The 20,029-nt window shown below is 57.1% G+C and overlaps 2 protein-coding genes across 2 annotated transcripts; one reads left to right on the top strand and one right to left on the bottom strand.

The window, feature by feature from the left end:
• Positions 1–9: 9 nt before the first annotated feature.
• ERMN (ermin) lies at positions 10–3,121 on the top strand. Its single transcript, XM_051810209.1, has 3 exons — positions 10–463; positions 746–832; positions 2,475–3,121. The coding sequence occupies exons 1-3, from the start codon at positions 217–219 to the stop codon at positions 2,903–2,905; spliced, it is 765 nt and encodes a 254-aa protein (XP_051666169.1). The 5' UTR covers positions 10–216; the 3' UTR covers positions 2,906–3,121.
• Positions 3,122–7,336: 4,215 nt separating this feature from the next.
• Positions 7,337–18,792, bottom strand: GALNT5 (polypeptide N-acetylgalactosaminyltransferase 5). Its single transcript, XM_051810329.1, has 11 exons — positions 18,638–18,792; positions 17,423–18,478; positions 15,372–15,538; positions 13,604–13,723; positions 13,099–13,234; positions 12,606–12,725; positions 12,175–12,292; positions 11,652–11,975; positions 10,574–10,654; positions 9,330–9,491; positions 7,337–7,747 (listed from the first exon to the last, which is right to left on the bottom strand). The coding sequence occupies exons 1-11, from the start codon at positions 18,790–18,792 to the stop codon at positions 7,601–7,603; spliced, it is 2,586 nt and encodes an 861-aa protein (XP_051666289.1). The 3' UTR covers positions 7,337–7,600.
• Positions 18,793–20,029: the final 1,237 nt, after the last annotated feature.

The raw sequence follows: 20,029 nt of genomic DNA, 5'->3' as shown, positions 1-20,029 counted from the left end.
AGGTGCTGATTGGGCTGGCAAGCCCCGGGCACAGCGCATGGTGCGGCCGCGGAGCCGGCACGGGAGACGCGCCCGGACCATCGGAGCGGGGAAGCAGAACCCCGGGGCGCAGGGGTGAGGAGAGCACTCCCCACCCCGGGGCGCAGCAGTGGGGCCCCGGAGTGCCCGGCCCCGGTCCGTGGGCACGGCGCGGCAGGGCAGGACACGGCCCTCAGCATGACAGAAGAGGTGCCCGCAGCAGCCACCATGCCGGCGTGCAACGGGAGCGTTCCCCCGGGGGACGGCCCGCTCCAGGGCATCGGCGGGAGCGACCAAACGCCAAAATCTGCTGGGACGGTCCCGTGTGCAAACGTGGAAACCAGCTCTGATGCTCCACCTGCAAAGGAAGCTCTGGAGGAAAACAGAAATTCATTGGCAGAGGACATCGCTCCGGGGGATTCTGCTGGAGAGAAGCCATGCCGAGGTACCGTATGGGGCTGCTTGGCTCTTGAGAGTTGGGAGAGAAAAGCTCTGGTTTTTCTATAGCCTGATGAATAATGGGACATGCTGTACATGTGAGTCAAAATTCCTAACCTACGGTAGCTGTAACAGCGACTCGGAGTATTTCCGGGGACACATTTGAGGGATGAGTTTGTAACTAAAGAAATGAACGATTTCTAAATCTGCTCTGAAAATCTGACAATCTGCAGCCATTAAAACCTGATTGCTCCATGAGCCCATGTCTTCTGCTTTGTGTTTCCCAAAGAAAAGCGAGAGGAGAAGGATGGGATGCTACAGCAGGGAGCAGCGGATATCCAGGACACAGGGACCGATGGCCAGGGATCAGGGGAAGGTAATGCAAAACACTGTCTGATGTGGGGTTTCCCTGACACGTAGCAATGAATGGCCTTCAAAAGTCAGTGGATACAGGTGGTTATTAATTTTTTTTAATTGGGTCAGACCCTTCTATTCCAGAGAGCAGTGACTCATTTCTCACATGCGGAGTTGCTGCACCTTAGAAACCATGGCTGGTATCTTCCTTCCTGAGGTTTTGCATATCTCCATGACCATGGGGTATCAAAGCAATGTGGGGTCTTTGACCAGGAGATCCCCAAAAGCTTCGAAAGGTTGAGATGCTCTATCTTCTGCTTCATGCCCAGAGGAGAACCTTGGGAGGCTGCCGGAGGCCTCAAAACCCAGACTCTCTTCCTGCCTGACTTATCAAGTGTTGAATCCCATTTCAGAGAACCATGGGGTTATCTGCAGAAAATTGCTCTGCTAAACACTTGCTCCTCAGTTTCACTCTACTCATTTCTGGGTGAAAATGGTAGAAATCCGTGGGAGCCAAGGCTGGAGCCTCAGCCGTGTCCTGGTGAGCGGGGCTGTGGGGGGGTCACTGCCCGCCCCGGTCCCGAGTTAAAATGTACTGGCTATATACATAGATTAACATATTTAATTGCACTATGCAAACTGCAGCCACTTCTCCAAAAGGAGCAGTATTCTATGGAGTATTACTAGAGGAGGAGTATTTTATGGAGTGTTACTAAAGGAGGAAAGCCACATTTCTCCAAGGGGGGCTCCAGGTATTATTCCTTTCTGTGTCTCCCACCAGTGGGCTCCCACCTGTCTCTTTGGCTTTGGCAGTGGTGGGACAAGGGCACAGGGCCAGGGGCTGCTAGAGATGCTCTCCCCTGAGCTTTGAAGGTGGCTCTAAAAGAGGAACGGGCTGTGCCCTGCAAACGGAAACTGCTTTCATTAAGAAAAGGAAAAATATCTGAATATTTGTCATGGGCAAATTAATATTTCGTAGCAACCGCCTAGGCTGTGAGGAGTTGAATCATGGTGGAGGCTTTCCCACTTAGAGCTGACATCCATATTCCAGCTGTGCTGCTTTAGGAGTGCACAATAAAACCTATTAAAGGATCTCGCCAGGCTCCCCCCGGCCCCGCCCCTCAACCACAAGCACTTTATCTTGAAATTGCAGGCAGCTTTTTAGTACCCAACCAATTTAGTCTAATTAATACTCTGGACCCCACAGGCAAAACGTTGAATAGACCATTTGTTGAGACACTAAAGCATCATTACCGGCAGAGATGTGCCAAACAGGACAAATGGGAGATGGCCATGGCAGCCGGGGCGGCCACCGCTGAGGGAGGGACACGTCCCAGGGGGCACAGCTGGGCACTGCGTGCAGAACGGCTCCCTTCCCCCTGCCTTTCCCTTTCCCTTTCCCTTTCCCTTTCCCTTTCCCTTTCCCTTTCCCTTTCCCTTTCCCTTTCCCTTTCCCTTTCCCTTTCCCTTTCCCTTTCCCTTTCCCTTCCCTTGGTGGGAATGGGGGTGGAACAGAGAGAGGCATTAAGAAAGGGGTCCAGCCTGGCGGTGCAGGGCTCCCCTCACCCTCTGGGGAGTGGGGGCTCTGGGGTCACCCCCGGAACCCGCAGGGGTTCCCCATGGGGTGCCGACCCCTCCTCACCTGCACCCTCGGTGTCTCGCAGGGCCGGGCGGCACAGAGGGGCTGCCGGTGGGCACGGGGGAGCCAGCGGTGCCAACAGCCAGTCCCAGCGGGGAGGCAGAGGAGAGCCTGGCAGCCAGGGCTGATCCCAGAGGGGACGTGGCCGAGGAGGATGCGGAGGAGGCAGAGGAGGAGGACACCGAGGAGGACGAGGTTCAGGTGATCGAAATCAAGAAGGAGGACAGCGAGGCGTCCCGCCTGCAGCAGCGGGACAGCTGCAAGGAGCTGTCTGCCCCTGCCAGCCCTGGCTGCAACTCCCCGCTGGAGAAACCCGGGGAGCAGCCCAGCCTGGGCAAAAAGAATGACATCTCCAGACACAGCTATTCCAGATACAACACAATCTCCTACCGGAGGATCCGGAAAGGAAACACCAAACAGCGGATCGATGAGTTTGAATCCATGATGCACTTATGAACTGAGGGGGAATTGCCCAATGCACCAAGCCTTCCCTCCGGGTTTGGGTTTATTTTGTTCCCCCAAGACATGTCTCTTCACACAACGTGAGGTCACTGCTTTTCTCCTTTTTGTACGTGATTTATAATACACTGTGAAAATTTAACATCTTGGCTTTGGCAGGGGCAGAGGTGTCCATAGTGCAGGAAAATAAATAATCAGTTTGCTAAATACAAACCCATTTGATTTTAAGGTTATCCTCTTATTTTCTCTTCAACTTCATAACCGTGTTCAGACCACGGGACGGCCCGAACTGGCCGGGGCTCCTCTGGCTGCCCACGCGCACATGTCCTGTGCCGTCAGCTCGCCCTAATGAGCTGGCAGTGGGTGGCACTGGCCAGGGCTGGGGAACAGTAAGAGACAACTCTTGGCAATCCCCCCATTCTGCTGTGCATCCGTGCTGGTGCTTGACAGTGCCCTGACAGCCACTGTCCGTGCCCACCTCGTGCTGCAGGGATGGACTGGCATCCCGGGCAGATGCCGGTGTGGGAATGAAGATGAGAAGGCACCGAGGACCCTGAACCCTCCCTGCTGCCCCTCACACCTCCCGTGGTGTGACTGTCAGCACCAGGTAGGTCTGGCACACATGAGGTCAGAGGTGTCAGCATGATGTGGGGTTGCCTGCCTGTCCACACCGTGGGCACTGCCAGGCTCACCAGCTGCCATCCAGCCTGTCCTGGGGGGACAGTGACTCTGCAGTGCAGTCAGACACACTGGGCTCCTCTTCCCCTCCAGCCCTCCTCGCTGTGGCAGCCCCCAGCCCTGGCTGAGGACCCTCACCCAGCCCAGGGGCAGCCTGGGGCTGGGGGGCTGTCCTGGTGACCAGTGCCATCTCCTGCACAGAGCTGGACCAGCCCCGAGGGCAGCAGCTCACCCAGCACATCCCTGTGTGTGCCTCAGTGTGCCTCTGGCAAACCTGGCCACTGCCAGGAACCTCTATTTTCCCAGTGCCACCAGGTCAGACTCTCTTATGTCTCTTCTAAGTTTAGATGCAAAATTAAAGACTGTTTTGTGAAAGCCAGGCAAGTTTTAACCATAATTTTTGTCTAATTTGAACACAACCCTTCTCCATTTTCAAAGACCTTTGTGTAACCACCATACAGTTGTTGCAATCTTTTTTTTTTACTGTTTTACAGCCAGATTTGTCTGGAGTTGGGACTTAGCTTTGCAATTGTCATCCCAGAAAGCATTTGGGAAAGCTGAGAACAGCTGGCAAGGGAGAGGAGGTAAGGACAGAGTTATACAGAGGCCTCCTGCAGCCATAAGTGCCTTTTTAAGGATTAGTTTTACATCTCCAGCAGCACTGAATATCGTTTTGATTCTTCTTGTTCTACATAAAGGCAATTATTATTGGCAACGTGAAAATAATACACGGCAATTCTGCATTGTGCCAGCAGACACAGCCCTCATTGTGCCATTCACACTTGTTTGTTTGCTCCTTGGCCTGGGGAAGTTCTGAGCTTTGCTTGTACCAACTTATACTGTGGGTCTGTTCCCACTGACAGCTGCCCTGGGCTGCTCTGGGGGTGACACATCCCTCTTAAAGACGTGGTCATGGTAATTCCAACCAGGGCCAGGCTGGACAGGACTGGGAGCAACCTGGTCTAGTGGAAGATGTCCCTGCCCATGGCAGGGGATGAAACAAGATGAACTTTCAACCCAAACCATTCTGTGAATCTATCATTCTTTAAGACCATTTCCAGACCTTTCAGTGGGAAAGGCTCCCTGAGACTTTCAGTGACCTGGGACTCACTTTTTACCTTCCTTGCAAAGCAGCACTTGCTCAGCTGAGAGCTGCAACGCCCTCTCCTGCTTTCCTGAGTAACTGGAGAAATAAAATTAAAAGTGCTGGGATGCTCTAGGGGCCTGAGGGCCTTTCCCACAAGCAGCTCCCCTTGCCAGACCCTTCGGGTGGGTGGGTGTGGGGTGGACAGCAAGGGGTTCACAGGTAATGAAGAGGCAGAGGTGGGCTGCTTGCCCTGTGGCCATCACCGTGGTCAGTGGGTCGGATGGGGCGCACGGAGCAGCCAGGCAGGGAGGTGCCTGTATGGCGTGTGAGGTAAAGGGACACCTGGAGATCTGGAAACTTGTCCCTTGGAGCAGAGGCATTTTCAGGCTGATTAGGGCATGGCAGTCACAGCCCCAGCTCAGCCTGAGAATCCTTTCTCTGTGTTTCCACTGTTTCAAGTGTGGGCTGACGGCAGGTAAGAGCTGGAGCCTTATGGAGGGTGTTGATGCCAGATACCACAAGCTGCAGCAGCTGTGGGTGCAGCAGCCAGCTGGACTACTGCCCTGCCCTGCCCTGGGATCCACCACGGCCAAAAATCGGGGGAATTGGAGCTCTGAGGGTTCTTTCTGGGGTGAGGCTTTGTGGTTCAGCCTGGCAGTAACTCGGGCAGGAGTCCCCAGAGAGGGTCCATGTCGGTCAGTTAACTCACTGCACTCAGAGGAAGCAGCTTCACCTATTATCATTTATTGCCTCTTTTTGAACCCTTTTTTTTTTTTGAGTATACCAAATGGGGCCTCCCACTGTGACCACTTGGATTCAGGGCACTCAGTGATGGAAGCACAGCATGATGTGCTGTGTCCCTCCCCACCACAGCTCCAGAGGCATTTGCTCTCCTCTGGAAAAGCTGTGCCTGTTTCCCATCGCTGACACAAGGGACATCAGGGGCTTCCATCCCCACCCCAAGCAGTGGTTCTCCAGCTGTGGTGCCTTCCTCCCTGACCTCCCTGCTCACACAGCCCAGGCTCTGAGTGCCCCGAGGAGCGACGCACACCCCGGTGTGTCCGTGGGGATGGCGGGAGCAGCTCGTGGGGAGCAGCAGGACCGACACCCCTCACCAGGCTGCCGAGCCTGCCGGAAAAATGCTCTTGTTTCTGGAAGACTGGGCTGACTGGTGCCATCGGAACATTCCCAGTGCTGAGCAACAGCACGGCCCCAGCTCACTGCCAGCAGCCCCGAGGCACCCTCCAGTCCTGGAGCACAGATCCAGCATGGAAGTGAGCATTTACACGAGCGGGGCCCCGGCGTGCGAGTGACAGGGCTGGCGATGGGATGTGACCGTGACATACGACTGCCTGGTGCCTGCTCGGTGACAAGTGATTGAATGTCAGCAAACAGAATCTGATGAAATTCATGCTCCTGATACGAGCTGACTGCCCAAACGTCGTCTGTGTCATTTTTCTGATAGTGACTGCGGGCTAGCTGCGCTGAAGGAGGGAGAGAAAATCGGGAAGACAGTTGCAAAAGGAGTCAACTGGGAAAATCTGTTGGGCCAGTCAATATTTTGGCAGACTGAGCCTGTCAGATGCTGTCAGCACTGATCCACCACATCAGAGGCAACAATATGCCGTGGCCTTCTGAAGAACCAAAGGAGAGGTACGGGGGTGTGTGAGGTGGGACAGCAGAGGCTCGGCCATGGTCACAGTGCTGTGAGCAGTCAGTGCGATGCTCAGCCCTGGGTACCCCGAGGGCTTGTGCTGGAGCAGCCCCTCACCTCAGCACAGGGCAGGGGGCAGGAGGAGAAGTGCTGCCTCCCCCCATGACACCACAGCAGTACAGGGAGCAGCCTCCCACAGTGGGAATTCCCAATGGGAACAGAGGGAGAAACCCTGCCTGGGATGCCCAGGTGTTACATACCGTGGATCTCACTGCCCTGGCACACAGAATTTCTTCTCCCCTCAAATCTGTCCCATCAATGACTGGTGATGGCTTTTGGAGATCAAGAGTTTCACAGTAAGGACAAAACCTGCCCGTGACAGTGGGTTCAGAGGCAGTTTGGTGTGCAGATCCTGGCCATGCCAGGCAGCTTGGGCTGAGGGAAGTGCCAGTGCTTGTGGGGAGCCCCCAAAAAGCCACAGGGGCTTGGGGACATGACTGTGGTGCTGGCAGCCCCAGGGTGGGACAGCCTGGCCACCTGGAGTGAGGAGCTCCCTGGCTGGCCACTGCTGTGTGCCACTGGCAAGAAGCAGGATAAACCTTTGGATCCCCCCTCCAGCAGCTCCTCTCTCTGCCAAGCAGAGCCAGGCATACGTGCCCTCACTGTCCCCACGGCACGGGCAGGGCCTGCTCCAAGCTTCTGCCACAGCCCCTGGGTAACCCCATCAACATTCACCTCCTGCTATTAAAAGTGGCTTTATGGATATACCATCAATTCCTCACAGAGCTCTGGTCCTCATCTGTCCGCCAGTGGGTCCCCCAGGGTGGGAGCCTGTGGCTGGACCCAGTGTGGGCACCACGATGGATTCCTTTGATGTGCTGGTCAATAAACTTCCATTTTCTGGAGAGGAATAAGCAGCCCACTTTGCTGCTTACAGACTTACCTGGAAGTATTTCTGCAGCTTATGCTGCTGTCAGGGGGAACTGAGGGATGTTTGCTCACGGTAGGATGGGGACTTCAAAAAATATTTCCATTTAATAATACAGAAAATGAGTTTTTGCCAAAGTCTCCCACAGTGAGGGAGTACGGGGCTGATCTGTTCAGGCACTGTCAAACCCGAGGTGCTGCTCTTGGTGTTCTGATCCCTCCATACGCTGGTATTAAATCACGGATTTCCACTGTCACCTGGAAAGGCACTTCCCCTTTGGTAGCTGTGTGCCCTCGCTGAGCTCACAGCTGGAACCACAGCAGCCCTGGTGCAACTGGGCTCCCTTCAGTCCACATGGTAATTGCCAAACTGCCACTTCTGATAAGGGTTTGTGGAGTCACAGGCCTTCACCCTCAGGGCTTTGTAAGAGGGATCCACTTCCAAGCAAGACGGCTGCGGGAGGTGCTGGTGCTCGGAGATGATGTGGTCGCTCTGCAGGGGAGAGAGACAAGGCTTAGGGGGGCTCAGGCTCCAGTGCCCTGCAGCATCAGCTCAATTTGCTTACCAAGAAAGCTTGGTTTACAGAATCACAGAATCAATTAAGTTGGAAAAGACCTCTGAGATCATCGAGTCCAACCTATTCCTTATGGTGTGCCCTTTTTTGGCATGTCCCTAATATGTGAGACCTCTGCTGACTTACAGAGACTTTGAGGCAGGATCCAATCCTGCACCTGTTGCTGAGCCAGGATCACAGCACACCTGCTGTGCTTTCTGGCTTTTCCTTCACTGGGAATGGAGAGATGAGCTCTCTCATTGTCAGCGTGCCAAAGGGAATCACTCTGATGGCATTTGCTACACGGGGAATGTACAGCAGGAGGTGGATTTTTGTATTGTGCAGTTTGTTAGCTGATGAACTCAAAGCACAGTTACTGTGCTGAAAAAGATGTCAGGTAATTCAAATGCTGGGGCAGTACATTGGATTGTGAAAGAATTATGAGTCTGAGTGATCTCCATCCTTTAGTTCTTCGCATCTACTTGGATTTACCTACCTACCCCCATGGCCAGCCAAGTGATGTTGTAGGTGCTGCCACAGGTAAGGGACACTGTCACTGCCTGGCACTGCAGTGACTCTCAGGATCAGCTCATTAACACCAAAATGAAACACTCCTGACGTGATGTGTAGAGTGGGGTCTGGGCAGAAGCTGGATCTTTGTGCAGACAGTAACTGCACTTCACATCATTAAACAACACAATGACTGATGTCAGGAGAGGGTAAAGCACCAAGACTCCTTCAGCCAGCAGCCACTGAGCTCCCCTCAGGCTCCTATTGCTGGCACGACTGAAATGGGACCACCAAATCCATCTCACCCACGGCTCAAGGTGAACCCAGGCTGGAACAGGAGACAAGTCCTGTCTGTGCCCCACACAGCTGCCTGGACATGTTCGCATATTTTTCACAAAGCGAAATGACAATTTCACAATTTTCAGTAAGTGGATGACAATTTTCCTGTATTTTTCCCCAAACACCCAAGGTGAGCCTGTGACATTCCGGCTTTGAACACAGGAACTTGTCGATACCTTGTGTAACTCAGCTACAGTTTTTGTTTCTTAAATGAAGAGTGTTTCTTTCTTAACTACAAACTATGTCATTTCAGAGCGTTTTGGACAACTCCTGACAGAGATACAGCCGTGACTCTTTGTGCAGTGCAGGCAATTAACACCAGATCCATTCTTTTCCGTTCCATAGATGCTTTCTTTAAAACCCACCGTGAGCTGAGAGCCAATCAATACTGAGTCATCTCCCTGTAAGTGCTATCGACAGTTTCCATGTAAAGCCAGGACGTTTTGTTACTGCTGTGGAGGCAGTGCCAGCGTGCCCCCAGCCCGGCACACGGTGTGGGGGTGCTCATCCCTTGGACTGGCACAGGGGCCCGAGGAATGGCAGGGGTGCCAGGGACCAGCTCAGGGGGATAGGTGGCTTTGGCCAGAGGGCCAGGGTGCCCCCATGCTGGGCTGTCAGTGCCCATCGCCGTGCCCGGCTCAGTGACCCTCCCCAGGACAGCGCGTCACTCACCAGCCCCGGCCGGACGGTGGCCAGGGACCTGTGGAGCCAGGCCAGGCTGCGGCTCCTGCCCTGGCAGCGGCGCAGGCCCAGGGCCCCCAGGACACCTGAGGGGGCGAGGCAGAGCTCCCCGTGCTGGATCAGCCTCAGCCAGGTGTAGTTGAAGTGCTGGTTCTGTGGGGAGAGAGCGGGCAGAGCTGTGACCCCATCAGGCCCCCCCAAGGGCACGGCCAGAGCCGGGAGAGCAGCTGCTCGCCTGCCCCTGCCCTCGCCCAGGACCAGGGCTGAGGAAAGCCACGAGCCATGGGAACACCTGTCCTGTGGATGTGAAGGGCTAAAAAGATCAGGACAGCCCCAGCATCAGCTCTGGGAGTGACTCCTGCTGCAGCCACACAGACCCCTCACCCCCACTGCTGCCTGCCCCTCTGCCCTGCCACCTCCCCTGGCTGCTCCCAGCACTGGGGCACAAAGGGATACATCCCCAAATGAGACAGCCCCCCTCAACATGCTGGCCTGTGCCAGAGCAGGGAGCAATCAGCCAGAAATTGCCTAAAAACACTGTCTAGGAAGGAATGACAGAATCCCAGATGAGACTGAAAGGGACCCCAAAGCTCATTTCATTCCACCCCCCTGCCATGGGCAGGGACACCTTCCACCAGCCCAGCTTGCTCCAAGCCCCATCCAACCTGGCCTTGGACACTTCCAGGGATCCAGGGGCAGCCACAGCTTCTGTGGGCAACCTGAGCGAGGGCCTTGCCACCCTTACAACCAGGAATTCCTTCCCAATATCCCATCTAACCCTGCCCTCTGGCAGTGGGAAGTCATTCCCCCTCGTCCTGTCCCTCCAGGCCCTTGTCCAGCTCTCTTGGAGCCCCTTTACACAGTGGAAAGGGCTCTAAGGATGGGAAAGACTGGTCACAGTGGCTGCTTCCCATCTAGCCCAGAGTGCAGCTGGATGTTTTGCAGCAGCACACAAAGCACAAGCTGATATTTAAATGTTTCATGTGCAGGCTCATGGATTCATCAGACTTTCCTGTTCCAGTCCAATTTGCTGGCTCAGGGGTTGTTGGTGGCTACAGGCTGTGCCAACAGGCAATTCCTGCCCCTTGTTGCTCCCAGGCATTGCCTGGTCATGTTCCCAGGTGGGAAGCACTATGTCAGCTCCCGGGGAGGGAGCAGGTCAGCACAGGAGGCACAGGGACTCTGTGCCATGTGCTCCAAGCAGTGTGACACGGTCCTGTGCAGGGGGTCCTTACCGTGTTGTTCACATCACACTCCTCAAAAGCCAGAGTGGGGCCTTCCACAGCGACACATCCTGCCAGGGCCACGTTAACGAGCTGGAAAACAGCAACAAAATGCAGATGTAGACATAAATTCCCAAGGCAGGGGACAGGCTGTTACACTGCACTTAACCTGCTGGATTCAGGACTGTCATTAATAACTGCCCATGTCACTATGCGAGGCAGAGAAGAGTGTCCAAGGCCAGGCTGGGCAGGGCTTGGAGCAACCTGGGCTAGTGGAAGGTGTCCCTACCCATGGCAGGGGGAGGGAATGAGATGAGCTTTAATGTCCCTTCCCACCCAAACCATTCCGGGATTCTGTGGTGTAGGAAGGGAACCTGTCCCTGTTCTGCCTACCAGCTGCCCAGCAAGGGGCTCGTGGAGGCAGGACTGAATCCAGAACAGCCTTTAAGGTGTTTTCTGCCCCCAGCCCGCCCCCCAGCCCGCCCCGAGGTGCATGTTCCGAGCCCAGAGCAGTGCCGGCTCCCCGGCCCCCGCGCAGTCCCGGTAAGGCGGGCGGCTGCTGCGCTCTGCCGGCTGCGGGCTGCGGTGCACACCCGCACCCGAGCGGGCGGGCACGGACGGAGGGAGGCAGCGAGGGATCCCCCGGGACCACCAGGCGGTGCGGGACCTCCCGCCACGGAGGGACTTCTCGACCCCGGGGCACATCCCGCCCCCGGGAAGATCCTGCCCCGCGGGCACATCCTGTGCCGCAGGCACATCCCGGCCCGGGAGCACATCCCGCCCCGGGGCGCGTCCTGCCCCCGGAGGCTCATCTTGCCCACAGGCACATCCTGTCCCAGCACTGCCTCGAGAGCAGCTCCACTGGTCAAACACCAAACCGGTTCTCCGGCGGGAAATTCCCCCTTGTATCTGTGACCTGCTTCTTTACAAAACCACGGTGGAATCCAGCCTCTGTGCTGTACCAGATATCCCAAACGCTGCCCCAGGCCAGGGAAGCCGTGCAGCAGCAGCGTGCTGGGGTGATGCCCAGGGCCCAGCCAGCCCCTGAGAGCCCGTGTGAAGGAAGGACAGCGGGTCCTTGGGCACGTACCAGCCCGCTGGCTTTAACCAGGGGAGCTTCCAGGTCTGGGTAGACGTTCTCCAGGTACCACCGGAAACTTTTGCACTGGAGCTTCTTTCGCAGCTGGATTTGTTGAGTCAGGTCTCCAACATCCACGTTTTTCAAGACCAAGTGGTAAGCGTGGCCGTAGAAGAGCTCCTTGTACTCGTCCAGCCAGACCTCTGCCACACGGGCCAGGTTCCGCTCCACTGTTCTCACCCGGTCTTTGGGGAAGGAATAAGGATTGTCATTCCTGAAAATGTGCCCAACTCTGGAGCAGGGAACAATCTCGATCTCTCCTCCGCACATCCAGACCTGAGAAACAGAAGTCAGTGGTAGAAACACAGGGAGATGACGGGTGCTGGCTTTGTGCAAGCCGGGAGAGAAGCAGAAAGCTAAGTGAGGTGCCAGGGGAGATGGGGTCTCCAGCACGGAGCTGCCCCTGGGGAGCCCCTGCCTGAGCCTCATCACCCACCCAGGCAGGAAGGGGTGCAGGCACGTGACAGTGACCTACCTTGAATGAAATCTCCATATTTTCCCCTCCCCAAACATCCAGTCCTGGGTCGTACATTCCCAGCTCAAAAAAATACTTCTTATCGATGGAGAACAGGCCACCTGCCATGACAGGGCACCTGGGAACAGAGAGGCACGTGGGTTGTGACAGAGGGGGTATTTGGGTGGCTTTACCCAGCCTGAAACTGCAACAGGGCAGGAGAAAGGCAGTGGAATGTTCTCCCAGCCCTGGGAGCATCACTGACACGCCAGCAGTGCTGTGAGTGGGGGGAAAGGCTTCCCGGGCTTTGCCCGTGCCTGGTGGGATTGCCCACAGTGTATCTGTGCCTCTGCTGCAAAGGAAAAACACTTGGCCTCAAAGGAGCCTTTGCTGTTAAATTATTACCAAAGGAACAGGCTGGTTTGCAAAGCTTTCACATTTGCCTTTTTTACCTTATTATATCAGTCTCCTTGATTTTATTTGCCTCGATGACCTCTTGTGGAATCTGCCTCCATCCAAAATTCATTGGCCAAGTAAAAACCCCACGCTGGAAGTTGTCCACGGTCATGTAACTAAATGGAGAAAAGATCGGGATGACTTATTCTGAGTCACATTCCTGATTGAAATGTCACCCTTAATGAGTGAAGATGAATATCTGTAGGTAATTAAACCAGGATTTTAACAAATTTCATCAGGAATCCTCTTCATGCACTAAAAGTCATGAAAAAGGGAAAAGGTGTTTGTGTGATAATCACAGGGGCCATGTTCACAGCTAATGATAATTTCTGGTGTACAGCAATGTTCCATGTCCCCTGTGGAATGCTGCTGGAGGCCATTTAGGAGGTCTGAGGTCATGTCTGCCTGTAATGAACACACTGTTGGTCCCAGTAAGGGATTTCACTTGAGCTTCCAGCATGGATTTGGGGATTCCCAGGGATGCCCCACCTCATGTCCTTGTCACTGATGACCTCGATGACGGGGCAGGCGACCTTGGTGTGGCGCAGTCGGACCCTCTCCAGCAGTGGCTCCAGCCAGCCCACGTTGCACTCCACGTGTGAGTCCAGGAACGTCAGGACTGTGCCTGTGCAGAGGCCAGGGCAGCATCAGGCCCTGGGCACCGTGACCCCAACCCGTGCTGACCAACCTCCCCGGGCACCCCGCAGGCTCAGAGTGCTGCCAATGGTGCCACGAGCCCCCTTGGCTCCCCAGACCCTCCCAGCCACAGCCCAGAGCATGTTTTCACATGGCGGGTTCCAACAGAAATGGCCACTTTGGTGCTGAAATGGCCTGGCCAGGGCAGGTGGTGGATCTGGGGTGATCTTTCATCAGCTAGAAATCCCAATGAAAGGACACCTGTAGTGCCTTGGGAAGGACTAATACCCAGTGCTGGAGACACCTCCCCTGCACCTCTGGGGGGTCCCAACCAGCTGGAACACGGCTCTTGTCCTACCTTTGGCGATCTCTGCTCCCGCCAGCCTGGCCCGGATCAGCCCGTGCCTCTCCCTGAGGCGCAGGATCTTCACTTTTGGGAACCGCGCCATGTACGTGTCCAGCTGCTCCTTCAGGTACTCTGCAGAGGAGGAGGAGAGCACAAGGCTGACTTACCCATTTCCACCCACTTCCAGGGTGAAAAGCAGCAGGCAGGTTTTCCCTGGAAGCATCTCCAGACACACCGGGATCCTCAGCACTGGGATGTGAACATCTGGGCACAGCTGCAGGGCTTCTGGTGCACAGTGTTGTGGTGCCAGCCTGCTCTCCAGGGAAACAGCCAGTTGCTTCAGTGCCAGCTGGTTTAGGCTGAAGTGATGAGCCTGAAAATCTCTGTGGGAGATTTCCTGCGTGCCAGTACTCGGTGAAGGGTGTGCTGCTTTGTGGCCTCACTCGGGTAGTTCATGATCCAAACCCGGCTGTTCAAAGACTCAAAAATTAGGGGTTTTTTTCTTCATGCACTATAATTGCAATTAAAACCTATTTTTTTGTGCTCTACAAACTTCTCGATATTAAGCACCGCACCTAAAGATCCAGGGTTTAAACTGCACAAGGGTTTGCTGTGCCTCATCTCTACTTTTCAGGTGCTTTTGTCATGGTTTCCCATGGCTGTGGAGGCAGCTCGTGGCCAACTCTCAGGAAAAAGAGGGTGTGAGGAAGGTGGGAGTGCCAGGCAGCCCTGGTCAGGGGCACAGGATCCCAGTGCTCTGCCACAGGGCTGCAGCTGCTCCAAGCACTTGGTCTGGACACAGACCTCCCTCACCCATGGGCTTTCTTGGTGTTCCCTGGTTTTCTTCAGGAGAATAGACTTGTTTGCAATCCAAAAGCCAGTTGAAAAGCTTTGAAAGGCTCCAAGGCTGAAGCATTAGTGACAGGTTTGCTGTGGGCCACTGCTGCTGCTCTGGGGGTTCCAGCAGTGCTGGGCTGGGTCACCTGCACTCCCCAGGTTTTGGGTGCAAACCCTGCATTTCAGATGTTCCCTGGCTAACAAGCACATACAAGGTGAAACCTTAGGAAGAAAGTAAAGAGAACTTGAAAAGATGCTTTTGAGGGGAAATGGTAGGAACGTGTTATAACGATTATATTAAAAATTAGCAAACTGAATCTTTTTCCTCTGTGCTGCCTTTTGTTGCATTGATGGCTTGCTGTGTGCATGGCATGAGCTCTGAAGTCCATCTGAGACAGCACTTCCCCTGAAGAATCAGCGGTGGGGAAATTACATCATTCCTAAATTTTTAAGGGCTGAAGTCAGCAGAGAGCTGAGGTATCACAACTCAGAGGTTTGGTATCACCTGAAATGCCAATGAGAGGCACTGGCATGGCAGTGCCGGCTCACCACCACTCCCGCCACAGCTCCCTGTCCTCTGAGGCCTGGGCAGTGTGTCCTCTGCACTGGGAACACGGGGGCTCGTCTGGGAGCTGCACAGAGAGGGGTGCACAAGCCCTTGAGCCAGAGACACCCTGAAGATGGGTGGGCTGGGTAGGACTCAGCTGCCTGGTGCTCCTGGAGCCTGGTGCCTCCAGCAGTCTCTGCCTTGATTCCCCACAACCACCCCCAGTGCCTGCCTGGCCTCTGATCCCCCTCAGCCCCCAGCACAGGCTGCACTTCAATACAGCCCGAGGAGAAAATGTGATTTCTCTCTCCTATTCAGAATTGAATTACAGAGAACAAATTGCATTTTGCCCTGGAGTTATATTAGTTTCATAAAGGCAGAAGAAGCTTCACCTACCCTTAGTGCTGAAGTCATCCACCAAAATGACTTCCTCAATCAGGTGTGGAGGGGACCTGCTGAGGACACTGTGCACGGAGCGGAGCAGGGTGGACCACACTTCATCCACAAAGCACATGATGATGGTGGTGGTCGGGAGGTCGTCGTGGACACGCTGCTCGGAGCACCTGCAACGGCAACACGGGCTCACGGGTCACACTCCTGAAAACATCCAGGCTCAGGGGTTTCTGGGAAAATGCACAGGGAGGGGGGGAAGCCAGACGTGGAATACAGAGGCAAAGCTCTGCAATGTTGGGAGGGGGAACAGGGGGGTGAGGGGGGAACCCCTTCAATAGCCCCAGTGCCCCTCTCGTGGGCAGCCCAGCAGGACGGGATGTGCTCACTTGTTTCTGACTGGGACCTATTCTGAAGAAAGTTCAGAGGTATTTCAGGACTTCACAGAAGTGCTCTGGGCAAATGAAAATCACCCCAGAATTACTCTGTCACAATCCTTCTCCTGCTCTCTTGGAGCCCTGTTAACACTGGAAGGGGCTCTAAGGTCTCCCTGGAGCCTTCTCTTCCCTAACTCTCTCAGCCCCAGGACTACTGATCCAGGCTCTGCAGGGAGCACTCCCCACAAGCCTCCTGCCCATCTCACTCCTCCTCAGGGCCTCTCCCCACAGCCCTCCTGCAGGGACACGGTGCCTGGTGAGCACCAGTGTCATCAACAAAGGAACAAGCACTGTGCATGGTTGGAGGCTGGGACACCACACGTTTCCTGGTGGTCAGATTTCAGTGGTCTAGTCCAGTACTCCAGCAAGAATCACAAGAGGAACTGAGGTCTAAACTGGGAGAGACTGGAATACACCAGCAAAAAAGTAACGTGTTGTTTGATTCCCGAGAGCTGCCAACCACCACTGCCATGAGCTGGCAACACAGTACCTGCCCACGCCACCGAGCTGGGGGCAGAGCCTGCACAGGTCCCTGATGCAGCAGCACACACCCCCAGGAACGTGCCCTGTTTGGCCAAGGTGTTCCCTGTGACGGCAATGCCTCTGCTCCTGGGCAGGCGTGTCACTCCCCGGAGCTGCTTCCTGCTCCGCAGCTCCAAGGCTCTGCTGTCCACACCAATCCCAGGGCTGGCTTTGTGCCACCATGGCTCTGGTCCTGTGCACAGGTGGTATGAGGAAGCAGCCCCAGCTATCTCCCTCCTTCCCTGCTCCAACTCTTCCTGTGCAGGGGCTCACCTCAGTAACCAGCATCAACAGCACTGTGGGAATGTCTGCACTGTCCTGCGGGATGGGGACAACCACGGCACAATTCCCACCCCACCGTACCCACGGTCTGTGAGCACAGGAGGAGGGACACGGGAGGGTCTCTGCACAAGGCAGGCCTCCCACGTGCACAGGGGCTGAGAGACATCTGCAGCAGGAAAGGCTGAATGTGAGAGATGAACCGGCCACTCATCTGAACTGGCACCTTCCCTGGCCCTCCCTGCAGCTGCCACAGAACCACAGAATAGCTTAGGTTGGAAAAGACTTTTAAGATCATCAAGTCCTGGCATCAACCCCACACTGCCAAGCCCACCCAGCATGGCAGCTCAGGATGGAGCCCCTCTGGCCCCTTGCCCTTCCATCAGGGAAATGCTGCCCATGCCTTGTCTTGCTCTTCTCTATTGGCACTATGGGAGGGAGTCACTTTTTTGAAGTGCAATCCTGACATCTGCAGAATCAACTATACATTTCATAGGGACAGCTGTAACCGTGTGGGAGTTTTCCAAACCCAGCTTTGAGCTGCACCTGACACAGCAGGTACAGTGTTCTAAGGCACAGAGAGGCCTGAGCCCATCACCTGCCCTGTGTGCCCTGATTCTTTGGGTAGCGGGGTTCAGTGGGTTACAGCCTGCAAAAGTTACCAGCTTTACATTTTAACAACAAAGTGCTCTGACTTGGACAGGCAAGAGGTGTCTGACAGGTAGCACGGCCAAAGCAGAGGGCTTGGTGCCCCCAGCAGTCCTCCCCAGAGCCACTTGGCCCATTCCCAGGGATTTGTGCAAGGGGAGTGGATCTTACCCGGCAGGCCTGGTGTCCGCGATGGCTCTGTCCACAGGGATCAGATCGCTGAGGTAGACATTAAAGTTTCCTTCTTTCCATCTACTTTTTGCTTCTTCTTGTTTATCATCAGGGACTGCAACAGCATGTCCAAACTGGCCGGGAGCTCGGGGGTCTCTCGGGGCAATCGTTGCATCCACAGACAGGACCCTGTGCATCCCCGGGTTGCCACCCGCCTGCTCCTGCCCGTCCTGGCCAGTGCCAACCCCCCCGAGAGCTGCTCCTGCCTGCTCCTGCCTGTCCTGGCCCGTGCCAGCCGTTCTGAGAGCTGCTCCCGCCTGCTCCTGCCCGTTCTGTTCAGTGCCAGCCGCCCCGGGAGCTGCTCCTGGCGTCGCACCCGGCTCCCGGCTCCTGTCACTCCGCGCGGTGGCCCCGGCAGCGGCAGCCGCAGCGCGGGCACCATCACCGTTCTCGTTAAAAAGTTCTTTGTGCTTTTCCTGTCTCGCCGTGGCGTTCCCCGCAGAGTGGGGTCGGCGAGGCGGGACTGCGGGGCTGGCGGGGTTCTTCCCCTCTTTGCTAATGAGGACGAAGCGAGTTTTGGAAGAAGTTTCCTTCTGTCCCGTGTCTGTTTCCTCTGGTGCAGGCTGGGCGCCCGCTCCCGGTGCCCGGGCTGCCGGGCCGGGCTGTGCCGCCGTGCCGGGGGGACGCCGCTCGCTGCCGTCGGCGGCGTGTCCGAGTGTCCCCGTGCCCGTCGCCCCGAGCCCGGCCGGCCGCGGGGGCTCGCTGTGCGGGGCGGGCGGGGGCCGGCGGGGAGGCGGCGATGTCCCCCGCACCTCGGCCCCGAGCCCGGCGGGGGCTGGTCCCGGTCCCGGCTCCCCCGCTGCCTTCGCCGGCGCCCCGGGCGCTGCCGGTGGCCCCCCGGCACCCCTGCCCGCGGGGGCGGCGAGCGGGGGGCTCGGGGAAGGCTGCACCGTGCCCGGCGGCGCCTCGGGGCCGCGCCGGGGCCGCGCCCGCCCCTGCCCCTGCTTCTGCCCCGGCCCCTGCCCCGGCCCCTGCCCCTGCCCCTGCCCCTGCCTCTGCCCCGGCCCCTGCCCCTGCCTCTGCCCCGGCCCCTGCCCCTGCCCCGGCCCCTGTCCCAGCCCCTGCCCCTGCTTCTGCCCCAGCCCCGGCCCCTGCCCCGGCCCCTGTCCCGGCCCCGGCCCCTGCCCCGGCCCCTGTCCCGGCCCCGGCCCCTGCCCGCGCCCCGCCGCCTCCCGCAGCAGCCGCCCGCCCGCCTCGCCGAGGGAGAGGCGGAGCGCGGCCATGTCGAGCAGCACCCAGGCGACCGAGGCGGCGAATACGAAGGCCAGGGCCCGCCCGCTGCCGCGGAACAGCCGCCGCAGCCCGCTCATCCCGGGCGGGCGCGGGAGCCGCGGGCCAGCGGAGCGGGAGGCGGGATGGGGATGGGGCCGAGATGGGGCCGAGATGGGGCCGGGACGGGGCTGCCCCCGCCCCACCTGCGCCGGGACCCGCCCGCGCTGTAACCCGAGCCCGGGGACCGCCCGGCCCCGGCCCGCACCCCCGGGCCGGGCGGGGCATCGCGGCCGACGGGGGGGCAGCGGGGCTGTGGTCCGGGGGGGACACGCCGGGGACCGGTGATGTGGCTCGGGGATCCCTGCCGGGAGACCGGTGATGTGGCTCGGGGATCCCTGCCCGGGGAGCGGGGCTGTGGCTCGGGGATCCCTGCCGGGAGACCGGTGATGTGGCTCGGGGATCCCTGCCCGGGTACCGGTGATGTGGCTCGGGGATCCCTGCCCGGGTACCGGTGATGTGGCTCGGGGATCCCTGCCCGGGGAGCGGGGCTGTGGCTCGGGGGGCTGTGGCTCGGCGGGCTGTGGCTCGGCGGGCTGTGCGTGTCCGTGCTCCACGTGGCAGCTGGCGCGGCGGTCGGTGGGTTGAGCCGCTGCTGAGGACGTGGGTGTGTTTCACATCCCGCTCAATTACAGGGCACCGGAGCCACGCTGGCGAAGCCCGGCAGCCTCCGGTAGGCTGAGCCGGAGGGCGCCAAGAAAGGAACCACCGAGGAACCACCCTCCTGCTCCGGCCCTGGACCGCAGGCTGGAACGTGGCAGGCTGTGCTGGCAGTGCCGGCTGTACCCGCTGTCCTGGCTGTGCCAGCTGTCCAGGCTGGGCCATGTGTTCTGGCTGTGCTGGCAGTGCTGGCATGCGAGGGCTGTGCAGTCCGACAGTAGGGACACCTCACACAGCTGTGGTGGCAGCCACTGGGGGCACCTTGCACAGCCATGCCAGCAGCCGAAGCACCTGCTGACACGGCCAGGTGAAGGAGCTTTAGGATCAGTTGTAATGTGTGCGGAAAAGTTCTGGAAACTTAGGGTACGGGCACTGAAGTGAAAGAGAAAAAAGCCCGAGATGGTGTTTTGCAGCTTTATTAAACTCCCTTAAAGCTCTCTGGTAATAATAAATGTAATAGTAGTGCACTGTATCCTAAATCCCAAAGCAGGAGATTTTGTTAAATAAAGGGCTTCAACCCACTGCAGCACATAGGAACATTGAAAAGGAATAAGTGGAAAAAATTACATTAATATTTATACTGTAAAAACATAGTGATATCAAAGCCCAGCCTATGGT

Source organism: Manacus candei, unplaced genomic scaffold (assembly GCF_025592945.1).
Source record: "Manacus candei isolate 608988 ecotype Guabito, Panama unplaced genomic scaffold, ASM2559294v1 h1tg000077l, whole genome shotgun sequence".
In the NCBI taxonomy this organism is placed as follows: Eukaryota; Metazoa; Chordata; class Aves; order Passeriformes; family Pipridae; genus Manacus; species Manacus candei.
This window is presented reverse-complemented; position numbering and strand designations above follow the sequence as displayed.